Source organism: Crocodylus siamensis, chromosome 4 (genome assembly GCF_052110815.1).
Source record: "Crocodylus siamensis isolate JL-2025a chromosome 4, ASM5211081v1, whole genome shotgun sequence".
Lineage (NCBI taxonomy): Eukaryota > Metazoa > Chordata > Crocodylia > Crocodylidae > Crocodylus > Crocodylus siamensis.
The window spans coordinates 85330218-85358035 of NC_143398.1; the positions used below are offsets into that span (position 1 = coordinate 85330218).

Below are 27818 nucleotides of genomic sequence, written 5' to 3' on the forward strand. Positions count from 1 at the left end.
TTCAATTGGCATCAGAAGTGATAGCTTAATTACTACACCTAATCCATGCTGTTTTTAATACTTTTTCTAATTTCTTCAGTTTTGCTGTAAGGAGGAGAAGAGATCTCCATGCAAAACTGATTGATTTGAATATCTAATAGGATTCAAATGTGAAGGAAAGAGCAGTTTCTTCATTATATCGTCCTTGCAACAGTCTCACTGTTATAGATATCTTTGATGTTTTTTGTTTGTTTGTTTTTTTTCTTTTAGATTTCAACTTCCTGGAATCGAAAAATGAGATGGTGCTTCCCTCATGCAAGAGTACCATGTAATTTATAGGAAAGCTAGAAAGCAATCTGCAAATTGCAGAAATGAGACAGTGATACTTAAAATAGTATTAACGTCTTTGATCCGATTTACCCAGAGAAGCATTGCTCCTTGATCTTGGACAACTGACTAAGATCCAAAAATCTGCTCCTTGAAAACACAAAATTTAGGGAACAAAAATCCTTCTCTAACTACTGTCATGCATTGTATGGAGGGAGATCTTATCAAAGACTTTCCCCTCCACCCAGAATCCCCCTTTACTCATTTTATAAAGTATGTCTTTATAAGTGACATGGGCAGCAGTGCTTATAGCCTATTAATGCTTCCCACTAGAAGACCATTTTCAGTTACTTATAAATTTGCCAAACTGACCATTTGGAGAAGTTATCCTTATGCTGGATATCAGCTGTGGATTGAGAAGCACCAACATCACCTTTTGTAGAGTAGGAGTCTATATTTGGGGAAGATGGAGACAAGGGTAGGGGGAAGGAGGGTCTAATCACTGAAAAAACCAAACCCAACTCCCTACAAAGCCAGGAATTCTACTTTGTTTGGGTCTGTTTTAATACGTATCTGTAAACTACCCTGGTGTAAAGAGCTTTCATCTCCTATTGCTGCAAGTTGCTGTTTTCATTTCTTACTGCTGCAAGTGGTGCTTGAAGACCCCAATGCTCCTGACCCACCTTGACTGGGGGGAAAGAGAAGGATTCTGCATGATATCGTGGCAATACCCAAGAACCTGAAGCTTCAACATGTGATGTCGATAGTCAGGCTCTTGGGATAAGCTAGATTTAAGGTACAAGGGGGTGTGCACCAGATCTCCCCAAAATAAAGTTGCACAGGCAACCTTATTTATGTCATTTTTAACACTTGAGTAGACAAAAGGCAAGGTAGGGTAGCACCTTCTCAACTGAGCGAGTCCAAGGTGCCACAGTGTGCTGTCTTCTGCCTACCTTCAAACTAACATGGCTAACTACTTCTCAGTTCTTGAATGTTTAACATCTAAAAATAAGTTTTGAATATAGAAAGACATAGTGTACATATAGCTTTCTGGAAGGAGACTAAAATAACAAATGAAAGTGAGATGCTTCCAGAAAGCTAAGCATTCTAGCACAAAAGGCATCACGAGTATTTTCTTAGTTAGGATAAGCTAGGCCTGAACTTTTACAGTTATCTCATTTCTTTTTCCCAGACCTCTTTACTCTTTAGTATTTCTGGCAAAAATCCTGTGTCCTGCCAGTTAGTAATAACTGTAGCCATAGCTGTGTTGGGTAGGTACTGACTGCTGTCCAATCAAAAAATAGCTAGAGTTCTTCCTTCCTGCCTGTAAAGGGAACAACTTTTTTCCCCAATATGGGGTAAAAACGTGCTTGATAAGGCCTCATTGCAGTGAAGCTTTTGTCTTCAATTGAGAGGCACCTACAGGTGGAAGAGATGAGCTTTCTCTTGGCTAGAGAATATCTAGTTAACCAATCTAAATTGCATTTATTTCTAAGTAAAAAATCTATGAAAGAGGGATGATCTTGTAGCAAGTTTCCCTGTTGGTCTTGATCAGGGAAAGAATGGCATTCTACTCTTGCTTTTTAAGGGTCACAAACAAGGAATCAGATGGCAAAAAAATAAATAAATAAATAAATAACTGGTGGAAAATACCTTATTTCCTGCTACATAGTTGAGAATCCTTCTGTGGATGTACCTCTAAAATAGTATGTATTAGATGCGTCTACCCAAGATGCTTTACTGTGCACTTAAGACACAGTAGACTAATTTGCTGAGTTGCCAGATAGTCTCATCAGATACAAGTGGTATCCAGCAGCACGGTAAATTGCTGAGTTTAAATGCATGTATAGATAGTGGCATTGGGATTAATCTGGCTCAAATTGAGCTAGAGTATATTCAGTCATATTAATTGCATGTAGATGTGCCCACTGAGATTGAGGTGGAAATGAATGAACAGTTGCAAGCTGTACGTTAAAACTTGCTGTCCTGCATACACTTAGTTAATTTCTGTAGTTTTCGGTGGAACCATGTAGTTGGAGAATTGTGTAGAAAACCTGGGGAAGTCTAGCTTTATTTGAATCTCTAATTTCTGTTCTTAGTTTCATTTGCAAGGTATAGGTGAATGGAGCAGAGTGATGAGGTGATATTGGCAGCTTGTGCTGCTGAGTACACATTCTGAATAAAATTGCTTTTTAGTGCCTTCATTTGAAAGAGTTAAAACATTACATGCATATATGGCCAAATTAATCTGATAATGAAATGCATCCTCTAGCTATCTGTCGATAGTAACTCTAATGGCTGTAACTGTTCTAATAATTAGAGGTAGTGAAGAATTGTGACCACAAATGAATGCTGATTGGTGTTCTTTGAAGCAGTTCTGTTTAACATAACTAATTTCTTAGTCCAGCTCCAATTAGTCCATTTATTTTGTTGCTGATCACTCTCAGCTGGGAGTTTTGTGCTGTTTCATTTTGATGTTGATGAAGAATTAGGTGCTAGTGATGTCAGTTCCCTCAGCTGTCAAAGTCTGCATCTTCTATCCCAAGTTTGCTTGAAATTTAACTGAAAAGGACAAAACACTGACAGTATGCAGGTAGGACTAGAAGTAACTCTGCCTCTCACTTGCTTTGCTCACCAATGTAAGAAATATTATTTACACAGTAGTGTATGACAAGTTCTTAAGTGTTGGCTATAATTTTCTTCAAGTACACTGCCTCAAGGCAGGTGTTGGCTGTTTCTGGGGACCCTGCATATTTATTCTTCTGCTAATCCAAAAATAATGGATTGAATAAGGATCCAAGATTTTCCTTTTGCATGAATGAACCAAATTCTTGGATGGGGGATGCTTACAGGTAAGCATTATGTTACAAAATTTAAAATAGTTGGGTAGAAAACTTGGCTTTGTTCTGTAGAACCACCTCACAGGCTCAATGAGAAAATCCTTCTTATCTACTATTCTCTATCCAGAGGGAAACCTCCAGGCAGGGGATTAGAGCAGATAAGTGGGATTAATTTTTCAGAAAGATACATTTTTGAAATGTTGGATATCTGACTGAAATGACTTGTGAATGTAAGTTGTTTTTCCATGTAAATAGTCTTGCTATATCTGTAACTACATGGTCATGTTGTTGTTAACTGGGTGCACATAAATTGCCTTGATTTTTGTGGAATCTCAAAGTGTGTTAACTTTATTCTTTCAAATGGTTTTTGATACTCATTGCCTGAACAGCATTTTATACAATAAGGTAAAGCTATTTAGTTCTTACTGAGCTTCCAGGGAGGGGGAAGCAACCTTTATTTACCCCATACTAGTATATGGGAATTTGTATCTAGCCTTTGACAAAATCGGTAAATGCTGATTTAAAACTATTCCATTAAACTGTGAGTGATTTGAATGTAATAAAATCATCCTATGTTAATTGTTTTAGTAGTGTTCATTGCAGTCAACTGGGTAGACCAGGGTAGATCAGCAGGATGTAATATGTAGTGTTTCAGCTGGTTTTTTGTTTGTTTTTTTTTAAATGTTGAACAGCTATGGCATTTAGGTATAAGAGAATGCTTTTAAAGTTGCTAGTTGAGCACTTTCCAGGTGGACTGCCACTGCAGGCAACAGGCATGGCCTCTGAACGTTTGTTTATTGCCTGTCTTCTGTTGGAAATGTTCACTTCTGTTGGACTCCAAAGTGATGTGTGTTTCTGTTGGGTTCTCTGCATTTAATTAGTGATCCATCATGAATGGCCTGTAACATGCTGCTCCAACAGTTGCTCAAGGTTGTTGGCAGAGGCCTTTAACCATTTAAACTGTTTTATTCTTCCAAGATCACAGTATTAAAGTGAAAAGGCATTTTGCAATAAATGGAGTTGCTTATATTTGTTTGTGGAGTATGGGTCTTAGTTTTTTGGCCAGATGCTGACCAATTAAATCACAGACTTCTTGCTGTTGACCAAATGGTCTAGTGTTAAGGTAGTGCTCCCCTCTGCCCACTGGGGAGACCCCAGTGTTTTGTCAAGATGAATGATTAAAGGCTTTCTGAGGACTCTGTAGAGGCTTTGCTCACTTCCAAGACCTTTTAATACAGAGGTTCCCAAACAACAGACTGTGGACCGGTACTGGGCTGCAGTGAGTTGGCTGCGGGGTCATGGCATCAACCCCCTGCTCAGAGCCCTGTCTTGTCTGCCTGGGCGAGTGGCTTCTGGGGTCACAGTTGCGGTTTTGGGGTTAAAGTTGGGTGGTGGGGGAGCCCTGGGAGGGAGGTAGCCAGCTCCATCTGTCCTGTCCTGCTCCTGCTGGGCTGCAGTAGGAAAAAAGGTTGGGAACCCCTACTTTAATGCAAACAAAGGCATTCCATAAGGGTGAAGTTGTATAGTTTGTCTGCGTTTACAGCAGCCTGGGCAAGTTGTAAAAGGTCCCATCTCAATGGGTAAACTTTAATGTTAACTATTTAAATGAATGCCCAGAGGTGCCACTAAATCTTCAAATTCTTACCTTGTTAGGTAGCCTCAGCTGGGTTGAGTTTATCCTGGTTAGCTGTTTCCATGAAATCTTTTTCTCTGCAGGAAAACAAACCATGATAAAAGAAAGTCTGCCACCTAGAGTTGTAACAATGCATTTACACAGTATTATGTGCAATGCTTCTAGCATGGATGTCTGTTTATGGTAACAGAGCCATAATCATTTGAGTGAAATTGTTTAAATAAACCTTCTTAAATTTTAAGGAGCAAATATAGATAAAATATTTTATGATTCTGTTAATATGCAAATACACTTTACCATATACAAGGTAGAGAAACAGTTTTAGCAGTACTAAAAATATGTATGTATAGAAGCATCTTTTATGCAAAGCATAAGACGGTAACATCCTAATGGGGAAAGAGATGAATAAAGGAATGAACCCTGGTTTGTTTTAACATGCACAAATTCAAGGTTTAATATAGTACATGAAATTTCAAATGCAACTTCTATCTGCAGATTGATTGCAGACAAATCTTTGAACACAGAAATCAATCTGGAATTGCAATGGATTATGGAAAAATAATCTTCAAACTACAATTGTAGATCATACAGACAATTTTCAGATACTTTAGCAATTGTTTTGAATTGTATTTTCAGGTGCTGCTAGTGAGCAGTAGCCGGTACCCAGATCAGTGGATTGTACCAGGTGGAGGAATGGAACCTGAGGAGGAACCAGGGGGAGCTGCAGTTCGGGAGGTGTATGAAGAGGTAAAGAGACTCCTTGATGATGTACCTTGCATAATCAAACAGATTAGAAGGAGAAGAGAACATTTTATTTACTATACTGATTTGGTTGATTTGTCCAAATTCCCATGACCAAGGAACTCCAGAGAACTTGTCTTTCTTTCAAACTTAATTATTTTGTATTGTAATGCATACAATTTTGTATATCAGCACACTCTGATCACTATTCAATATTTTTATTTAAGTGACTAACTAAAATGCAACTGAATTTTGTAGATCTTCAAGCAAATTCATAAAGCTGTGGCGCAAAGGAAATTAGCCCTTCCTCGAGTTACAATGAGGGCCTGAAGGTGCAACTCACATGTTTCTATTTATCCTGGAAAAGTCGTTAGACTGCCAGAGGACTACTTAGAACTTGAGTTCAAATGAATCAATAAAGGGAATAGGCAGACAAGGTTCTTTGCGTGAATCTGATATCTTTTATTAGACCAACTTAAATAGTTGGGAAACAATTATTAAGGAAGCTTTTGGGTTAAAAAACCCTTAGGCTAAGGAAGTTTCAGCAGTTGGTGTGTGTTCTTCCTAGATGGAATGAAAAGTAAAGAAGCCAGAGGCTGGGCTGGTATGCATACAAGACAGGCAGGCAGTGAAAATATAGACTGAGGAGTCAGTGGGTGAGAGATGGGCTGGGGGGGAGGGAAAAGAGAAGGGGGATGAAGAAGTGGATCAATAAAGGGAAGGCATCTGACCAAGTGTGTGGTCACTTGCACCTCTTTGAACCAGGTAGTCTAAGGTACCACCCTTCCTTTTCTGTCTTTTTTTTTTTTTTAATCTAAGGCCAATAGCAACTATTTAATATAAAATAGTGTAACAAAATACTAAAGTAGCAGTATTATGGTACTTATTAATGACTACACCCACACAGCAATAGGTTACAAGCATTTGATCAAAATGTTTACAGCTGGGCTAGCAAGGGAAATTCTAGCTGGCTGACTCCTGTAGATCAGGAAAGAATTCATTTCTCCTGTGTCTTATCTGAATTTCTCACTATATCTTCTGACTTTTTAGAAACTGATTAGATCTAAACTGAAACTTTTATACATGCCTACCTTGTTATTACCAAGACACACAAACTTCCTGCCTTCCTTATTCCTTGTGGGCTTCCTCTTAAACCTCCAGGAGCCAGTTTGGCATGTTAATTTCCTTGCTATTGTTCACCTACTTTTTCTCCGTACACTAATGTATTTATTGCTCACCACACTCCATCCTGCCAACATTAGCACTTTCACTCTCTGCCTGCCTCTGCTTAAACTTAGGTTTCCTGAAAGACTGCTGTGCTTATACCTGATATGATGAAACATTCCCTTATGTATTACGTAATTAAAGTACATTTCATAATTCCTACAATGCCAGTAACTTGCTCTTAAATACAAAGGTAGAAAGACTCTCAAGCCAATAATAATCATCAGAAAAGTATAATGGACAATCTTCACACCTCCCCTGGAATTGTTTTTTTAAAGTACTTTTCAAGGCTTGATGAACAGATACAACCTCATTTTATAGCAGCATGCTTAGATAGTGAATTTTTTTAATTGTCTCACAGTTTGCTTTGAAGTTCAAATGCTTGAAGTATGAAATACTGTCTAAATCTTGTTAGACTTAAGCTTAGCATGCTAGCTTTTTGGGTGTGTTTTATAGAGTACAGTTCAGAAAGGCTCTTCCAGGGGGTATGAGTTTGGATTTTAATCTTATCAGACTTGCAGCCTAGGGCTCAGTTGGAGCGCTCGCTGCTCTAATATGCTATTGTTATAATAAGGGAGAGGCATCGTAATCTACTCCACCCATGGCAGTCTTTGAATTAAAGGGGTGGTAGGCTGTACTCCATGTTGCTTATGTGTTTATGCATATTTGTCACATCCAGCTTCTTGGGACTTAAGTTTGGGACACAGAAGGTAGAATCCCAAATAAGCACCTAAACAGTTTGCCAAGATGACAGTGCTAAACTCCAGGTATGCAAGTAGGTTTATCTAATGGAAAAAATAAGCATTTGGTCATGCATCATACACCTAAAGATATGATGTTACCTCATTGAATGCCTATATATGCTTGATGCCCTTTGATTCAAATATTGAAAATCGAGTTTTGAAATTTAACAAACTGTCTTCTAAAGCACAGTATTAAATGTATTTGGGAAGTCAACTTTGAGATGCACACAGAATGTTCTTATTCCAAAGTAAATGTGGATGCAGGTGCACCCTTTTTGCTGAAAAAATGCTCCCAGTAAGAACATGAAAGCCTCTGTGAGGAGGACTTAAGCAATTTGTTGTGTGTAGATCTGGATGTTTCACTCTCAATCCTTTAAATCCCTAACCATTGTTTTTTGCCAGATCTTTTGCAAAAATGGCAATCCCAGCTGTATACTATGCTACCTGTTATGCTGTTTATTAGTCTCCTGACCTCTTTTACCCTTCAACCCAAAATGGTAGCACTGTGTTAAGTACCTTTTTACACAGTCATTTTGTTTGGCTTCTGGGGCTCTTAACTCCTGGATTGTCCGTACATTAATACCTCAAAGTGATGTTAAGCACTCGTGTGGCTCAAAGTTGCAGATCAAAGATAATCCTGCCCTGGAATAGTGCGTTACCCAGCCCCTGTTCTATTAAGGTGTGGCCAGTCCCCACAGATGTGCCACCCAAGTTGTGGTCTTTCAGTATCCCAGGATCTCTTTCACCCCTGTCCATCTGGCAGGGTTAGAAGCCTGTCCTGGTTCACCAGCCCTCTAGTGGCAACTTGCTATAGCTCCTAGTCCTAGGGGTGCCGACCCTCCAGGAATTAGATAAATTGCCAGGAGACTCCTGAGTCACCCAGGAGATAAATTATAGGGCATTCATTAAAATAAATATTAAATGTTGACTCCAACTTAAAGTCACTGGACTACTGTATAATGTAATAGTAATGTTCATTTGCCTTCCTGATGTGAAGTCTATGCACCATAATCTAATTGATATACACAGGCACTTGTATTATGCGTCTCAGGCATGTTGGCATTCTGGAAACCTTCCAGAATAGGTTCAGACAGTGTTGGCAGCCCTAGTCCTGTCTCTGCTTGCCAGACCTCTAACAGCAAGTCACAGCTGTGCAGATTGGGGGCAGTTAGATTTTCTACACAAAGGGTGTGACTGCTTCAAACTCCAAGCTATCTCTAACAGAAGTCAACATTTGTGTGGCTTGCAGCATAAGGTGCAACAAGGCCCTAAGTCTTTAAGGAGACTGTGAAGTAAGGTCCTTCTTGTAGAGGTAATTACAGATGAGAGCATGTGGAAGAGATGTGGAATTTGCTTTCCTGTCGTTCACCTTTAGCCAGTGTGAGGCAAACTTTTTTGTCATAAAAAACATGATAGTTCTGTTAAGGATTGCATCACAGTGCATAGGCATCCCCTGATTCCTTCAGCCTCAAACTTCTGGGACATACTGCTCTCAGCAATGTAATTCCAAATTTGATTTAGATTTGTGCTGCAGGACAAAAGCTACAGATGATGGAAGTCCTCTTGTCTCTTTTCCACTAAGGAGACGCCACTTTTATCTGCATTGGGATGCTGAGACATCTCAACACCTTATGGTTACACACTTCTTAAACAAAAAAGCTTATTGTGGTTTGCTTTTGCATGCAAAATTAATTTTGTTAATATATCTATCAATTATATTAAACTGATACCCAAGCACATGCTGTGTTGGTATCTTTTACATAGTTGCAATCCCTTAAACTGTTTACATGCCTGCAGCTGACCCTTTCAGGACTACATTAGGGTTCTTTGCCACTTTGTTTTCTGTATTCTAAAAATGCTGCTACCTATCACTGTTACTGGTAGATATTTCAATTTCTTGTTTACTATATATTTGGTAGTACCAGCATAGCCTCTCTTTAAGGCCCTAGCTGTGTCTTTGTGGATATTTGCCAAATTACAAAACCTTATATAAACAATTGCTGGGGTGAGGTACTTCAAATAGATGCTACCTGTACATTTCCTTCACTTATAAAAATATTCTGTAAATGTTTCTGGTCTTAATTTATGCAAAAAACATAAGGTTTAATAAAATCACAATAAAACTGCAGTGGAATTATTATTGGAATGATTTAGCTATGTTAGAGCCACTGTAAAGAAAACATGGCAACAGTAGAAGGCACAGACCAGAAGATTATCTAGACTCCAAAGTCATCCATGCTTAATGTGAATGTAAATTAAACAAGTAGGGTTTCTGAACATGATAGAGTAATTTTAAAATACTTCTGAGATTCTGCTGAAACAGTGTATCCTTGTCCATATTTAATCATGCAACAAATCTAATTGCTTCCAGATAGTTATAACTGAACTAGGCTGAAACCTAGTCTTCTAAACTACAATTTGAGATGCTATTATATAATTCTACCAAGTCTGAAAATGTGAATTATGGCCTGGTAAAACCATCTTAACTTTGAAAATATTCATATTGTTTACAATCATAAGGTGGTATAAAAAGTGTGTGCGTATGTATGTATGTATTTTGTTCCAGTGAATAGCATGTTTCCAATTACTTGGATTCTATACAATGCTGTAAAAGAACATATGTAAGCAAAAAATCCTATACTTTATTACTTCAATTTAAGAAGTGTTTTTTATGGTTATTAAACAAAGTATGCCTTTTTGGGTGGTAGGGGGATCATTGCTACTATTTTGAGGACTGCTACAACATAAATACAGATGCTAAAACATGGCGTTTCTCATGGACAAAATAATACAAGCTTTGTTGCTTTTTTTTTTTTTTAAACGAGCATGTTTAATGTATCAGTCCTAAAATGACTGTCAACATTAACTGGTATGTTGAGGCATCTTGTGAGGCACAAAAGGCGCACATATCTAAAGTATGTCTGAGCAGGAAATTCTTAAGCCTTTTTTGTCCACGTACATACCATTCCTGGTGTGAAGGGGCCTTGCGTACAGCTTGGGACTTTTTGACTTGCAGTATACAGGCACGGTCTCCCTGGTTACTTAGTGTTATGGTGTTTTCCTGAAGGGCCTATACAAGCCCTCTTCAGCTGTTCCTTTTTATGGCCCCTACAGAGAAGGAACTCGGATGTCCATTTGCTACCCCTTTGCCTCTTTTAAATTATGTCACTTTTATTTAAAATGTAGGTAGGTATACTTCCCATGCTTGCCCTGCTGACAGCAACCCTCCCTACTTTCAGTCTGATGCTGTTTCCCTCTTCTCTCTTCCCATTCAACCTCCCACAGCCTGGTTTTGACCATCTAATACAAATAAAGGGGTAGGATGCAGCCATGGATATCTGATTTATTTACTTATTTTTTAATTTACCTTGGCCACAGAGGCTAACCAATAAGTACCAAGTCTCACATGAGTATTTGTGCTGGAACTAAATCAGATTCTCTGTTTAAAAAACCTTTATTAATTTCTACAGCTTTTTGAAGGCACATAGCCAGTAATATGCTTTTCTTGTTTCCAGTGTAGGGCAGGATAATACCCTTCTTGGATAGACTCTTTTTATAGGAAAAAGCACAGCTTTGAGACATCCTATTCAGTGGCTGTGGCTGCATTTCAGCCCCCTCGTATATCAGCAGCTCCAAAGTAGAGGGCCAGCCATTTGACAAGGTGGCTTTCTCCAGCTCTGGGGTGAATTTGAGGCTCTGCATATTGCATATGCCAGGGCTACCTTGTGGCTCTTCCCCCTTCTCCCCACCCCTTGAGTGTTTAAAGGCTGCTTCGACAGTGGAGCTCATGATATTGCAGATGGGATCTTCTAAGCATGTAGACAGATGTGACAATGATAGCTGTATCAAGTGGTACTGATAACCTTATGGACAAACTACACTTGTAGCCACTACGAGAAGGGGACGGGGAGCTGTTGCTTGAGAGCCAGTAGAAGCTGTTATGCAGTAACTGTTATCTTCCTGAGCCTGTAGTGATTAAAAGTGAGCTAAATTGCACTAACTTTGACCCTATATAAAGCAGGGTTGAAACAGAAGTGGTTTTGTCATACTTGAATTGCTACAGTGTGGCACAAACTCAATAGTTGCATCATAACAGCTTGTATTGGCAGCCTGTGATGGGGATACAAGCATAAAAGCAATAATGCACCTTTCAAAGGAAACGCTCATAGTGCAAATACAGTTGACCTTCACTGCCATTTTGTATAGGTTGTCTTGTAGACTGGGACTTCACAATTATGTTTTCATAAGAATATATGAATTGTCATACTACCTAGGACCAGGACCAGGATCAGTATCCCTGTTTCTGAAGGTGACCAGTGCCAGATATTTTGGAAGTAGGTATAAGAATGCCACAACAGGCAGATATAGGGTAATCTCTTTCATAGGATGTCTTATCCTGGAATGCTGACTGAAGCTAGGCAGAAACCAGAAGCATGGAGTCTCTTTGCCCCTTCCAAATTTTCATATGCTACAGTAGTTGGCTATTTTTCATATCTATCTAAATTTCCAATCCTCTTAGACTCTTAAGTTCTTGTTTTTGATGACTCCATAGTAATGCATTCCACAGTTTAGTTGTTTCTCATGAAAATATTTTCTCTTCAGATTCATTAAACATTCCTCTGTTCCTATGACGGGAGGAGAGCTATAGCTGCACACTGAGTAAAAGTCTTTGTTGAACTATCTCAGTGTTTCACAGTTGCCCTGGGCCTGATCCAAGGTGCAAAGCCAAATTTGCAGGCCAGATCCAGGCCATGAGGCTAGGTGATGCAGCCCATGGTGCTTCCCATAGGTACGGGTCTACTTAGTTCATGGTGAGACGACTTTCACAGCTTGGTTGCAGCACAAAGAACCAATTTTCACAGGCGTTTCCCAGCAGCCCAACTTCTTGGCACTGATTGGCAGAGAAGCTTATAACAGTATAACTTGATATAGTTTACTTTCTGTAGAAGTTATCATATAATTTGTCACATGATTATAAATTTAAATATAATTTAAATCAAATTTAAATATTATAATTATAAATATATACACAATAAGAATTGTAACTTGTCCTAACTTATTGTGTGTAGCATTCTCCAAAAAGCTTAGAAGTACTAAATAATACTAACTTTAATAGATGCACTTTTCACTTCACTGACTGGCGCTTTCACTTAATATACATCACTAGCAGACTGTGGGCACATCTGCATGTTGATTAATATGCCCTAATTGCTGCCAATTTAGTTCAGTACTAACTGAATGTGCAGTAACTAGAGTTACTGTGCATTAGCATTGGCGCAGTTATTTAGTAACGCTTACTGTGTATTAGTCTACTGTGTAATGCTATTAGCATGATTTTTGCCATGACACTACTGTGCAATGTTGTTAGGCTAATGCCATGACACTACTGTGCAATGTTAGGCTAATGCACAGTAAGCATCTTGTGTAAACACGCCCAGTAACTCTGTTGTGATCTGTGGCTACAGTGATTATCACTGTGCTGTGGTACACATTGAAACGTTCTAAAACAGCTACATGACTAATGCTGGGTTTTGTAGGTTGATTTCACAGGAAATCACAATCAATGCAGGATTTCCTAGTGAGTGCAGATGTCATTTTTCACAGTTTCTGCGAAACTGTGTATTAAATAGGCCTGTTCAAAAATGTAGCAACAGGAGAGCAATGGCAACATCAATTGCAGTGGGGCTCCCAGAGCTTGGGCAGTTAAGTGCTACCACTCCCCCGCTGCCAGATTTCTGGACCCATGGAGAACCTCATGGGCCAGATGACTCTGTTCCGTGTACTGGATCCAGCCTATGGGCTATACTTTGAGCATCGTTAATCTATAGTAATATCCAACTCCTCCTATAGAAATGTAATACGGATGGTGCAGGTGATCAGCTCGTGGTCGCTGTCACCCAGCTTCCCATCGATCACTAGGTTGCCGATTAGGTCGTCCCCTGTAGCCAGTACCAGGTCGAGCAGCGCTTTGCCTCTCGTTGGCCCATAGACTTCTTGAGTCAGGTAGAGGTCATTCACGCACGAGAGAAAGCTTTGAGACCGCTCGGATTTTGCTGAGTGATCTTCCCACGAGATGTCCAGGTAATTGAAGTCACCCGTGACAACCAAGGTCCTGGAGCAAGCGGCCTCAGTCAGTTCCCGGGCGAACTCCTGGTCAAGCTCAGGATGTTGAGTGGGAGGTCTGTAGTAGACTCCCACCATCGTGTCCCCTGTGCCGTATTCCCCACGAATTTTTACCCAGAGGGTCTCTAGCTGTCCATGCCGGTCGCCAACTTTAGCTTGCAGGGACATGTAGCTTTCCTTCACATAGAGAGCTACACCCCCACCCCTTTTGTCAACATGATCCCTTCTGTACAGGGTGTAGCCCTCTATACCCATGGTCCAGTCATGGGTGGAGTCCCACCAGGTCTCCGTTATCCCAGTGACGTCATAATTCTTTGCACTGAGCAGGAGGATGAGCTCCTCCTGCTTGTTGCCCAGGCTCCTGGCATTAGTGTACAGGCAGGCAAGTGTCCCCTTGGGGGCTCTTCCCTTGCCCACAGATTGTGCCGGGGCTGGGGCAAGGGTGGGCTCCCTTAAGTGCCTTGGTCTGCTGGCTTTGCAAGGGTTGCTCAGCGGGCTAGCAGTGGCAGTAGTCGTGTGTCCCTCCCCCCCCAATCCCCCAGCGGGCTTAGTTTAAAGCCCGGTGGAGCAGGTCAGCCAGCCTGGCTGAGAAGAGCCTCCTCCCCAGGGGGGAGAGGTGGAGGCCATCTCTTCCCAGCAGCTCGCTGCCTCTCTCGCCAAAGAGCGGGCTGTGGTCATGGAAGCCAAAGCCTTCCCGATGACACCAGCTCCGCAGTCTTTGGTGCACTGCGTGGATCCTCCTCTCCCTCCTCAGCCCATAGCCCAAGACTGGGAGGATCGATGAAAATACCACCTGAGCTCCCAGACCCCTAAGCCCTGCTCCCAAATCCCTGTAGCGCCTCATGACCTGGCTGGGTGTGCTCCGAGCCATGTCATTGGTGCCCACATGAATAAGGAGCATGGGGTAGTGGTCTGTGGGCCGGAGGAGCTGCGGGATCCTCTCCGCAATGTCTCGGATGTGGGCCCCCGGGAAGCAGCAGACTTCCCGGGCTAAGGGGTCGGGGCGGCAGATTGCCCCCTCAGTCCCCCGCAGGATGGAGTCTCCCACAACAAACACCTTTCGTTTTGTCTTGGGGAGAGCGGGGGCAGTAGCTGCGGTTGAGCCTGGGTTGCCTGCGGGAGCTGGCAACTGAGCAGGCTCTGCTGGGGCTGCAAGAGGTGCGAACCTGTTGCTAAGCTCCGGCGAGGGAGGGGCCTTGGTGCGGCGGGCCTTGGGGCCCTTGACCACCTTGGTCCATGCCCCTGACTGGGCAGAGCAGGAGGTCCCAGAGTCCTCCTTAGTTGTAGAGGGAGACGGCGCTCTACCCTGCAGCTCCCGGGGGATCAGGGCCTGGCAGTAAGAGTCTATCTCCTGCTTGCAGTCCCTGATGGCACGCAGTCTCTGGACTGTGGCCTGGAGCTCCTCCAGCTGGCATGCCAGAGACCCCAATAGGGAGCAGACCCTGCAAGGGGAGGGGGCCATGCTCCCGGGCCCCAGAGCCTGAAAAAGGGACAGGCAGCCCCTGCAGCCAAGATCCAGGGGCTCCGTCTGCGTGGAGCCCAGAACCATGGGCTCTGTCTGGGTGGCCGTCTCTGAGGTGCCCAATGGGGGGGCCGCAGAGCCCAAGGGGACCCTCGGGGTGCGGCGCGTGCCCATCCGTGTCATGCCTCTGATAAGCTGGTTACGGCTGGGACTGATTACTCTAGGGGGGTTGCAGGCAGGGTCTTGTGCCCTCCCACGCCTTCTCCTGCGCGAACTCCGCGCTAACTTGAGCGCCTGTTTACGCAGCCTGTTCACACGGCTCCGGTCGCGTGGCTCCCTGGGGGGCTGGGCCAAGTAGGGGCCTGGGCGGGGGCTTGACCCGGCCCGGCTCCACGCAGCCACCTCCTCCCAGGGAGCCCACCACGAGCCCACCTACCTCTGGCTGTGCTGGGGGTCGGCAGGGGGCTCTGCGGCTGCTGAGGGGGTGTCTGGGGGGCTTCGGGGGAGTGGGGGCACAGCAGGCTTTCACCCGCGTGTCTCTCACCGCTCCAGAGCCTGATTGTGGTGTGGCTCTGTCCCATACCTACCCCAACAGTTGTCTGTATAAAAGTGTTTAAAGTATCTTGGTTTATTATGGTATTACAAAATGATATTGGGAAATCTAGCCTTTTGATTTGCTATAGAAGTAGACTGGTTTGGACTATTGATAACAACTAGTAATCAACTAAAGCTTCCAATGATTCTTGGTTTGGACTCTGGTAAGTAATAGCATCACTTTTATGTATTCTCTGTTCATCTCTACTCCTTGTCTTTATTTAGCTGCTTAAAACAGAAATAGTTTGGAGGACCATGGCAAGTAAACTAATATTTTAGGTATGCATGCAGATATTAATTTAACTAGTTCATACTCTGTACATGTCTACTAAATCCTTCAAAAAATTAAAAAGGTCTAATTTATCCTCCTATTGATTTCTCAAATTACATAAACCAAGTATTTAGGCATACTTTAGGGCAAAAGCTAGACATTTTGGGATCACTTGAAACAGTTCTCTAAAGAAGAGAATATTTCTAAGGAACAGGCCTAAGGAATATTTCTCTAAAAGGTAATATATTGAAATCTCCTACTATAATTGTGCAATGCAATTCATTTTGTCTTTTATAGAAACTCCTTATAGAAGCATGACTTTAACCTTTGTCTGTGAACTGGGGGAAGTTAATATGGTAACATTTTCCTTCTTTTGTAGGCTGGAGTAAAGGGAAAATTGGGCAGACTGCTGGGAATATTTGAGGTGAGCTATTTTCTTGATGTGGTGGGGAGAGGGGAGACGCTTAATGAAGATTTGTTAACAACACAACCATAAAATAGTAGCTGATTTTTAAAAATTATTTAGCTAAAATCGAGCACTACCTATTTTGTAATTTTAGTCGCATTTTTCCTGGGTTGTCTTCTAAGCTTTCTCCCCTGTTGCTCTGTAGTGATTACTAGGCCTGTGTGAAGTGGCTAGTATTTGCTTCGGATTTGGCCAGTTTTCAGGAGACAGTGATTCGAATCACTGTCCAGAACCAAATTTTGTCCACTGCCAAATCTCCTAATCCAGCTGGCCCCATCCCCCGCTTGCTCTCCCAACCCTGTGAATGGCTGCCCCACCCAGCCTCAGCTCCCCACGCCTTTTTTTAAAAAGCCCTGGACTCACTGGCTCCTGCTAGGCAGGAGGTGATCCCCACTGCCCCCTGCTACATGGGGGGCTCTGCAACAAGTCCCCAGAAGCCCCGATGGCTGCTGCAGCAGCCAGTGAGTGGGGGCAGGGGGGCTGAGTGGTTGGGGGTGCTTAGGGGGTCTGGGGAAGCAGGCAGGAGTCCCCCTCATGGTCCCTTCTTCCACCCCCGCTCCCCCACCCCTTAGTTACCAGCATGGAGTCCAGGTCCAGCTCCCTGTGGCAGCAAGTGGGGGCTTCCCAAATCTCCAAAGCTCTCCAGATCTTTTCCAAATCTATTCGGAGAGCTTTGAATAGATTCGGATTTCTATTGGTCTCCTGATTTGATTAGGAGATTCAGCTGCCAAATGGGGCCAGATTTCCTTGGAATCAAATTGGCACCCGAAGCTTTGCACAGCCCTAGTGATCAACAGAAGTGGCTGAAAGTGATATCACTTAATGGTCAAAGAACTGAAAAAGAGAAATCTCTTACCTTTGCAGTAATCTGTGTAATTGTGTACAACAAATAGGCCATATATTGTGTGTTTTATATCCCTTTAAAAGGTGGTATTTCTTTAAAAGATTGAAAGCTAAGTGGAGACTTCTCATTAAAAACCAAAATTAACACATGCACCTTTTGCTTTTTATCTACCACTTTAAAAGGTTTTCTGCTGCTTCTTTCATATGAATAGCTCGTGATAATGAGGTAAAAATAGAGTGCAGTTAAATACATAGGGCAGCCTACCTGTAATTCCACTTCAGAATGGGTTCTGTTTTGAAGTTATGCCACTTCCGTGTACATACATGTATATAATCTTGGATTATACTGCATAAGATGGTATGTGTAAATAAATGTGGTTGCTGAAAAGGCATGTTTCATTTTTCATTACTAGTTACATTATGAAAACAGTATAACTGTTTAGAAAAAATGCTGTTATGTTTAGGCCAACAGATATTATTGGGTATCATTTGGGATTATTGGTAGTTGTGTTGCTCCAGCCAAGGCCTACATTGGGCATCAGGAAATTAAATTTTACCAGCATCTTATGACCGGAACAACATGTCTTTTTAGAATGCCTTTTCTAGTACAGAATCAAGTTACTTAAGTTCTGCCTAAAGTTAATACACATTTGAATTCTTTAACCACATGAAACATGATATGTTGAAACAACAGAAGTATGTGAAGAGATTAGTGAAATTATAAGTTTAGATTTTGCAATGGCTGTCCATCAGCTTTCAAAGAAAAATCAGTGGTAATAAAGCATCTCTTGAATACCATTTTGACATTGCTGCATGTGGCTTTATTTTAATAGTCCTGTATCAGTTTCATCTTTTTCCTTAATTGAAAGGTCTACCCGCAAAATGTTGTGGTATGGCTTTGATTCTTTCTTTAGTATTCTGAATTGTAGCTCATTGAAATGCAAGCTGAAAAAACTTCAAGTCCATCTTTAAAAGATCCTGAAACTTCAATTTCTTTTTGCTTGCTTTATCTTGTGAGGGTAGATATTTGCTGTGTGAAACAACAGCAGCGTTCCACTTTGACATCCACTTCAATGGATCAGTGTTTCATTTGGAGTTTTTTGTTTTGATTCAAAAACACTGTTCTGCTCCAATTGTTCAAAATGGTTTTGCTGTTTTGATCAGACTGGGGAAAGGATCATAGCGCTGAGGAGGGGATCTCATTTTGTTTCAAGGCTGTTTCGAAGTCCTTTGTTTTGTGTTGGTTTTGCTGTTTCGAGCTCAAAATGAATCGAAACAGTGTCAAAACAAAACAGCTGGTGAAATTGTCTCACAGCCCTAGTACATATGTAATTGATGATACATACGGGTGTTCAAGTCATGTGGAGAATGAAATTTGAAGCAAGAAGAGTTGCATCTTGCTCACTATGTTGGCATTAGAAAGAAACAACTATTAGTTTTCTTGTACTCTAGCCCAGCTGAGCCTAGTTAAAGCAAGAACTTGTTCTCGTCTTGCTTGATTCATCACCTGTTTATCTCACATCACAGAGATTCCTTTTCAGACCCTCATTCCTAGTTGCTGTCAAAATTAGTTTTGGGACCACATGTTAACTTTTCAGCAAGTTCGATCACTATTCTATCCAGGTCTTAGCATAGGGTGTAAATATGATGTAATCAATATGAGATTGTGTTCTGGATAGTGGCGCACTAGGCTTCAAACCCTGGAAGTCCCATCAGACTTTAATTTCTCTTAAATTTAAGTATGCCCAATGAATTCTTGTGTAGGCTTTGTAAAATATTCTGCACTGCTTTTTTCTTTAATAGAAACCTTGGTTTTATGTATAGGAAAGCCTTGGACATGGTCATATTTGAGATTAGACTAACTTCCTGCAGTCCATTCTACAGCTGAACGCCTCATCTTGAAATAGCCGTATTCTTGGTACATCCATTCCATGGTTCCTTCTACTCTGCTCAATTAGTCCTTGTATTACTAGGCTACATCTAGCACTGTAGATCTGTTAGCAACCCTGTTGCATTATGCTTGTTTCACTATCTTGTCCCTTGATTGGCTCTAAATTGAGAGTAATGGGAGCAAGTTTATCCTTCGAAGTTTCAGTGTCTTGGTAATTGTCTTAAGAGTCTTAACCTATAACCAGTAGTCTATACCCCAAAGACTCCTGACTAGAAAGTAAGGGGAAGGCATTCTGGGACAGCAATTCTTTCCTTAGATTGTCTACAGATGCTCAATATGGATTTTTTTAGGAGAAGTGTTAAAGCTAGGCATCAGTGTAAGAGTTCTACTTAGATTTTTGGCTGGAAATAGTATGCATCCTTGGGATTGGCTGCAAAGCACTAAAGCGCCTGCAGCCCAGCAGTTGGAAGCCATGATAGGTTCCCTTGACCACTGTTGTAGTAATAGGGCTAGTACCTCTGTGCCTCTCTAGCTTCTTTAAGCACATCCACCTTTGGTCAGCTTGTTGCCATTTACTTGTTTCAGGGTCTTTTCTTGGAGTCGTTCTTAAACAGGCTTACTACCCAGTATATCCAAATTCCTCGCTCCCCTGCAGACATGGCAGGGTTTCAGATAGCTGCATGTCCTCCTGTTGAATCCTGTGAAAATCATGTTAAGAGATGACCTTATTTTGGAATTGAAATGGTATCAAGAGTTTAATACTTGTCTGCAAGAATTCTTGGTTTCATATTTCCCTAAAGCTAAATTAATAGTTTGTTCCAACATCTGGACCAGGTTACCTTCTCTGAGCAAACCAGAGCTTTCTGTGTCTCTAAGATCTCCCTACACAGGGAGTAAAAGACAGTTATAAGATGAGGAAGCTTTTGTAAAATAGGCTTGTGTGTGATTGGAAAGTGCAATAGCTATTCTGCACCAGTTCTCCATGCAAATACTTTTACTTCACAAGGGGTACTTTTTTTTTCCACCTCTGCTTAATCCAGTGCCAAAGTACAACTGTCCTCATAAGGCGCTGGTATAAAATAGTTATTGTACGATAGCTATTTATCCCAGTAGACAGTCCCTATGATTCTGAGTCTCTTCTGTTCAAACTGGTTTGGGTGCATTCTTCCTAATCAGACAAGTAGGTGCTGTTACCCAGTCATACTCCTAGAGTGAATTGTCTGTTTGGTTTCATGAAAATCACACTATGATGATGGCAGATCCAGGAAATAAGTCAGTATTTAAAGAGTTGCACATTTGTCATACTCCCAAATTTAGGATATTTAACTTGCCATCTTTACCTGCACTGAGTGAAATTCTGCAAACAGCACTACATAGAAAATTAAAATGTTCCCTTCTAGTTCATTGTGTAAAATATAGGAGGCTGACTTAATAAATATCCAGTTTTCACAGCTTTTGTTTCAGAAGCAAAGATTATCTTCTGCCATGGAGTCTGAACAGTGATTGCCTAATACCAGTGCTGACAAACATTTGTACCTACCTATCTGACACTTGCTGTCTGACCAAAAGTATAGTTTAATCCTAATTCCATAGTCTGTAGTTACGTTTATCTCTCTCTTATGATTTTATTAATACTAATGCTGGCTTTCCTATTCTATGAGATATTGAGGTTTTAATACTTTTGTGTTTAGTCAGCTGGAGGAGCAAGATTTCCAAGGGATTTTTGTGTATAAGTACATGGTTAGTCAGGGAAAGTTAAGATGTTTGTGCTGACATGCATCACACCAAAATCTCCTATTGAATAATATAACACTGATTTTAAACCTCTGTTGTATATCTCTCTAAAAGCATTCATTATGAATTGCTGTGAATTAATGTTTCCATTTCTAACATTCAAGCAGAATCAAGACCGGAAGCATAGGACTTATGTTTATGTTCTAACTGTGACTGAAATATTGGAAGACTGGGAGGATTCAGTTAATATAGGCAAGTCCTTTTATTTTGGTTTTGTATGTTTGTTTCTTTTTGTAATGCGGTAGGTGACTACCCTTTACCCACCCCCCACCAATGCCCAGAGTCTAAGACTAGATTCTCTAAATCTAGAGATGGTTCATGTGGCATAAACTGAAACTCTTGGAAATAAGGAATTTCTCTCAACATCTGTGCAGACTTAACTGGTTCTGACTTCAGATATGTTCGTTACTCTTATTTTGTATAAAGTAGCCATCGTAAAGGAATAGAATGGGATGAACGATATGAGGATTTTAGACCGAATGAGAGTTCCCAAATATTTAGTCATAAATACAGTTGGTCCAGACAACAGTACTTCTAACAAAATATACTTGCAACATCAACATTTTTGATGCCTCTGTTAGTATATAATCATGTAGTATTTACTTTTAAAAAATGCATGAAGTCTTGAAAACTATCCTTCCCAATTTTTAATGGGGAAACTTTTGACTGGTTTCCCCTATCGTTCAATAATGACCACGTTAGTAATAAGAGATTTGCCTGTCCCAAGCCTGTCATGAACAGACAAGAAACTAGTCATTTTCTAATTGTTGCATCACACAAGTACTGATTGGGGTGCACTGATTAAAGATTTTTTTTTGGCCGATACCAGTAGCCAAGTATTCACCAGGCATATTGGCCAATACTGATCCAGTGACTGATTTACAAGAATGCAGTTGGGCAGCAATGGAGAGCAGCACCCTGTAGGTAATCTGTGGAGGGGAAGAGGCACTTGGGGAGGGGGGCAGAGGGAGTGGGGCTGAGTAGTAAATGGGACCCTGGGGCCTGGGCAGGGAGCAGGATGGAGCCACAGGTGACTCATCTGGGGGATCAGCATCCTGGTACTTAAAAATGGTGGCAGGGGTGCTTGAACTAAAGCTTATCAAATGAGCTTTAGTTCAAGTGCCACTGTCACCACTTTTAAGCACTGGGACACTTTTATCCAGAGCTGAGCTGAGCGGGCTGAGGGTAGAGGCGGACTGCACGCTGTGGACTTGGGGCTTTTTGCCCTGCTGCCTTTGCCCAGAGAGCCACATGCTGGCCACGCTTACCCCCTGCTCATCCAGCACCTAGAGGCACAGCTTGCTACCGCTATGGCTGCTGGATGATGAGTTTTAGTTCAAATGCCCCTGCTGCCATTTTAAGCACTGGAACACTGATCCCTTGGATGAGCCACCCATGGCTCCATCCCATGCCCTGCCCCTGCCCCACTCCCTCCCTCACCATGGGGGCCTTGATCTGCTCCCCCCCACACCCCTCCCCCTCCATACTTAGCTGCAGGGTGCTGCTCTCTATGCTGCTTGGCTGTATTCCTAGCCATATCCATGCAATGACCAGGGGCCCTGGCCAGAAGGTGTACTATATTCATCAGTACGATATCAGCTACGCCAGCCAAAAAAAGCCAATAGCTGGTGATGTTAATTTCCATCTTGTTGGTGCTGATCTGATATGGCAGCAATATATCACAGCACCTCCATTGGTAACCTGAATCAATTCTTAATTTATGCTGAAACAAATGTATATGTATATTTGTGGTTTTGCCTACAAATATTAACAGTTTGCTATTTTGCTAAATTTAATACATACTTTAAAAAGACATGACCAGTTTAAAGTGCATGTTAGACCAACTAAGGAAGCTACAGCAGAACCACAGTGCTTTAGGTTGTTTGGCAATGCCTTGTCTACTTCAGAAACTGCTTTACCACAAGGCCAGTGCTGATGCCTGGAGAGTGAAGTTTTTTGCCCTCAAGTTTATGTAGTCATGCTATTCCACTTATTTATTTGTGTGGGTGTGGTAGGTGTGCTTGCATGCATAAAATGTTTCTTGCTGCTGTAATAAACTTTGTCTAAGTACATGACGTAGTACAGTGTAGCACACTTAAGTTGTAAAGGAAAAGGGAATTAACCCCAGACTTCTAGAATGTAACCCTTATCCAACTTGAAGTATTCAGTGAAGATGTAACTGCTTCTAAAAATAACGCCCTCTGATATTCTGTCTTGGAGCCGATCCAGACATGGAAAATTTATTCTGGAAAAAGAAGCTTACAGCTGGTAAATATTATGCTTTATATTCACAAGCTGGCTAACTTGATGTGCAGGTGCTCTATTCTCGAATGAGTGACTTGTTTCCCAAGCTAGTTTATGCTGGAGTAAACAAACATAGGAGCTAGTCTGGTGTAGACGGACTTTGATTTGTAGGATACCAACTTAATAAGCAGTGAACTAATTTGTCTGGTTCATATTCTGCCGGTAGTCTTCTCAGCTATTAGGATTAGACTCTGTTTTAAGAGCATGAATTGTGCAGAAGCTGATAGGATGGATGAAGTAGAACAGCTACAAAAGAGCACACTTTAAAAGTTTGTTGAAACTAAAATCGGCAGAAAGTTGATTTCACCGTATAGTGACTTGCTGTCACTTGCTGCTTCTCCAGTTGTTGGTCAGAAAAGATGCAACTAATGTTACAGAATTTGGGAGGCAGGGAACAAAACTTCTTAGGCCTTTGTGTCTTCTCTGTAGTAGTAGCACCCTCTTCCTTTCCAGATTAGTTTGTAAAGTTATTTCTGTGTCACCCCACTTGAAATCGCTTTTTCTTGGTAACTTTTTTTTTTTCTTAAATTTCCATTTTAGGAAGAAAGAGAGAATGGTTTAAAGTAGAAGATGCAATCAAGGTTCTTCAGTGTCACAAGCCTGTTCATGCAGAGTATTTGGAAAAACTGAAACTGGGTTGCTCTCCCACTAATGGAAATTCTGTGGTTCCCTCTCTTCCTGATAGTAACTCCTTATATGTCACTTCTGGACAGACTTCTGGGCTACCTTCTACTGTGAGATAAATGCGTGGATTACCTTTTTACTCTTATGCCATCACGAGGGGAGATGTCTTTGTGTTCACCTGCAGACACTTATGTAGCTGTCAGTCCTAAACAAAATATGTGAATGCCTTGTATATGTTCGCACATTTGACATTTTTTTTCCTTTTTAACAATGTAAAATAGTATTTCAGCAAACCAAAGCCATATGTGGATTTTTTTAAGATGCCTTAACTGGCCATCCCTCTCCCTCTCCGCTATTGGTTTATAAACGTCTATTAAAATAACAAACATCTGGGTTACATTCAGCTTATTCAAGACTTGTTTAATTTTTAAAACCAGTAGTAGTCTTGCAAAGAAATATCTGCTTACTGGAAAGCCTTAAACAAATGGCAGTCAAGTTTCTCTCTTACTCCGAATCCAACTTTGTTAAGTGCTAGAGCTTGAAAATGCTACCACTGAGTTTGGAAAAGTAAGCAGACCATCAAAGGCAGACCTTCACAGGCATGACTATGGTAAAATACTAATAACACATTCAGCCAATCATAACAGAGGATATCAATGTTAAGCTATGTATTTTTTTTCTTTCAAAAGTTGCCTCTACCTATGCCATCCTCAGCTATTGAAACTAAGGGCCCATTGCTGGCTCATTCATGTTGTCTGCTATCGATACAGTCTTTGCAGTTCCCCAAACCATCCTAAATTTGAGGTGGAGGGGGACACACATACAAGAAATTCCTAACAGTAAAAAGCAGACATGAAAACAAGTTGATCCCTGCCTTTCCCAGGTCTGTTGGTTTTCTGTAATGTACACGCTGCAGATGGGGTGATCCCATAGTTATTTCAGGAAGTATTCAGTTCTCAAAGAAAAGTACCCTTTACCCCTCCCCTTCCAGTAACTTCTGTGGCCTAACTTTTCTTCAAAAAAAAATAGACCTACCCATCCCATTCCTTTTATGGGTATGTCCATTAACAAATGTTAAAGAGAAACTAGTTAGCAAAAGGAAATGGTACTAGTAGAAGTAGGAAGGGTTCACTTATATTATAGGTGTGCCAAAATTTCCTTTCTTCATGGTTTTGCTGAATGTCCTAATTAAAGTTGTACTTGAATGTTTTTCTTAATTTTTGTTTTAATGTTAACAGCATCACTATTTCCAAGTGGAAAGCCAACCTGCTGGTAAAACTTCACTGACAGGTCTCCCTTTTTTAATCACCATTTTCCTTTTAAATATCTGCCACCTGAAAAAAGGTGAAAGCCAAGTCAGCTGCAAGTCCCAAATATGTTCTTGCAGCTGCCATTAAGGTAGGATTTTCTTCTCTTGTGCAGACGGACACCTTCTAACCATTACAGCTAACTGCAGTTTTTCTTTAATCGGCCAAAACTGAGGTAGAGGTAAACTATTGCCTCACTTGTGAAGACTATTTTGGGTAAGCTCATTCTTTTACATAGCATTTGAACCTTTGTAAATAGTCCAACTGGTAAATAGTGAGTGTAAAATGGAAAATAAATGTAATTTAAACATTTTGTTACTCAGTACACAAATGACTAACTTCTACTTTTTTAACACAAATTGTGTAAAATGCTGCTATAAATTAAACTTGCGTGCTGTTACATTTTTTTTAGGAACAATGTTGGTGCCACAAGCTGATTCTTTAATGAATTAAATCTTGTGCCATACACAAATGCTTTTAATCCATAGAGGCTAATGTTTTAGAGGTTTTGGTTCATAAAAACTGCTCTTTTTGAAGAGGCATAAATACTACTGATCAGAAGTGGGCATACACGAGAGCCACAAATCAGCAATCCTCTGAATTTCAGAGTTAGGTGTCTTCTCTCAGATCTCTGGCTCAGAACCAGCTCTGTGGCTCCCAATTCCAGGTCACTTGAAAAACTAAAAAAGGATTGTTGTCTATATCTAGCTCAGATGCAGCCAGAGATGAAAATACCATGATCAATTGATCTTGTGAGATTTTAAATCCATTTAACTCGGACCCCAATCTGGACCTGAACACCATCCATTCATCACATCTCTACTACTGACTGAAGGTCTAGAAAAAATTCTTATTGAGCTTTCTCTAGATGTTTAATTTAAGTCAGACAACTTTAAAAAGGAACATCCAATATTGCAATTACAACTAATGTATTGTCATGGCACACCTGTTTTTTTTTTTCTTGTTTTTAGATTGAACAAGTTTGCCTCTTAATATAGTATAAGCCATTTAGCTTCCTCTTTCAGTCTCATACATTGATGCTCATACTTTTGTTTAGTAGTCATTTTAACACTTTAAACTGAGTGCATAACTAATAATCTTTGACAGCTTTCTTTTGATGGTACAATATAATCCATAAAAAGTACAAGATTCCTGGGCAATATCTCATTCTGGATCATGAAAATGCTTCAATCTCTAAACTGTTTCAGACTCTTGGAATTTAAAAAAGCTTGTACAACGTATTTCGTAGTGATGCATGATCTTATTTTGTATCTCTTGAATTATGTATTTGATAATGTAAAAAATGTACAGTGTTGGTGTTGCTACCAAAACTCAGTTGATTGCCTATAAATATTTTGATTTTTTTTTTTTCTTTCATCATACACATTCAAACAGCTAGTGCTCCATGGATTTTTTTAAATACTAATTCATTGTATAGGTTTCTTCAGTCTCTATGCAACCTTCAACGTGAATGCCAATATTGCTTTTTGTTTGACCTCCTCTAATGCCTTTCTGTAATACACAGAACGTTTAAACCATGAAAACAGGACAGTAAATGGTAACTGACAATAATATTAGAGAAGTTACTGGGGTGACTATGCTACAGGAAACCACTATAGCAAATATGCATTTCTCTTAACTGAACTGAACAGTCTACAGAAATGTACTGTAAAACTTGGGCTATGAAGGATAATCTTTACAGGCACGGATGCAAGAAAGTTAAGTGTAGAAACAGTTTCCCCAAGAGTTTGCCCTTTTGTCACCCTCTTTAACAATCTCCTCTGTTCTAATTTGGTTTTAGTTAATTAGAGGTGGTCCTATGGCTTACATTTATGCATTCTGTGTGTGAATTTAAAAACTTTCCCTTTACCTCTTCCACCAGAACATGGTGCTAAACTATCAGCAACTGCCTTGATGTGAATTGTAAAAAGAATCTGATCAGTTGTGCCATTTCCAACAACCTCTCCCCCAGCAGTCATGTTTTTAAAAATGATACAAGACAAAGCATGTGGTATTAAGTACAATGACTGCAATTCATATAAATTGGAATTTCATTAAAATGAATAACCTAATTAGAAAGGGCATGTGTGTTAACATGACAAGCACACTGAAGTATTGCCTGGACTGACAAGTTTAGCTTGGTATTTTTTACACCATTAACTTGACCTAAGCTTGGCCCATTTAACAATGGGCTATGGAGAAAAACAGAGTAAAATACAGCTAATTCTTTTTGATTTTGAGAAATGAGATCTGAAATAAAGAAATCCTTAAGTTGTAAACATTATGACAAGCTTGCATGGATTTTCTTTAAAGATTGGTGTAAGAATTTTGACTTTTTATATTTGAGATAAACATCAAAATAAAATCTAAACTAGTACTGTGGATGTTGCAATCTTTTAATTACTGAATATAAATTAAGCTGAAGGGCTAATGCAAAATGCTTAGGCCCCATCTGAAAAGGACTTGGGAAATGACATAAAAAGAATCCACCAGACAAGTCCCCAGCATGGTTTATACCATCCCCATTCTCTTAGTGTTCAAAATGGAGAAGTTTGCTTAGAAGGGCTTCAGATAAAGCCAGTAATATCTTGCATAATATGTAGATAAATTGCATTATTCTGCAACACTTTGATGGTTTGATCAAATTCATCA

General features: G+C 40.7%; 1 protein-coding gene across 2 annotated transcripts in view; it reads left to right on the forward strand.

Moving 5' to 3' along the window:
* Positions 1-27548, forward strand: part of NUDT4 (nudix hydrolase 4) — a 34973-nt gene extending 7425 nt beyond the window's left edge. The window contains exons 2-5 of one of the 2 annotated variants that reach the window (XM_090042684.1): positions 5416-5526; positions 16317-16361; positions 21036-21127; positions 23780-27548. In XM_090042684.1, the coding sequence (XP_089898810.1) occupies positions 5416-5526; positions 16317-16361; positions 21036-21127; positions 23780-23978 (447 nt within the window). In that variant the 3' untranslated portion in view covers positions 23979-27548. The remainder of the gene's footprint in view (positions 1-5415; positions 5527-16316; positions 16362-21035; positions 21128-23779) is intronic. The other variant, XM_090042685.1, reaches the window with a different exon arrangement.
* Positions 27549-27818: the final 270 nt, after the last annotated feature.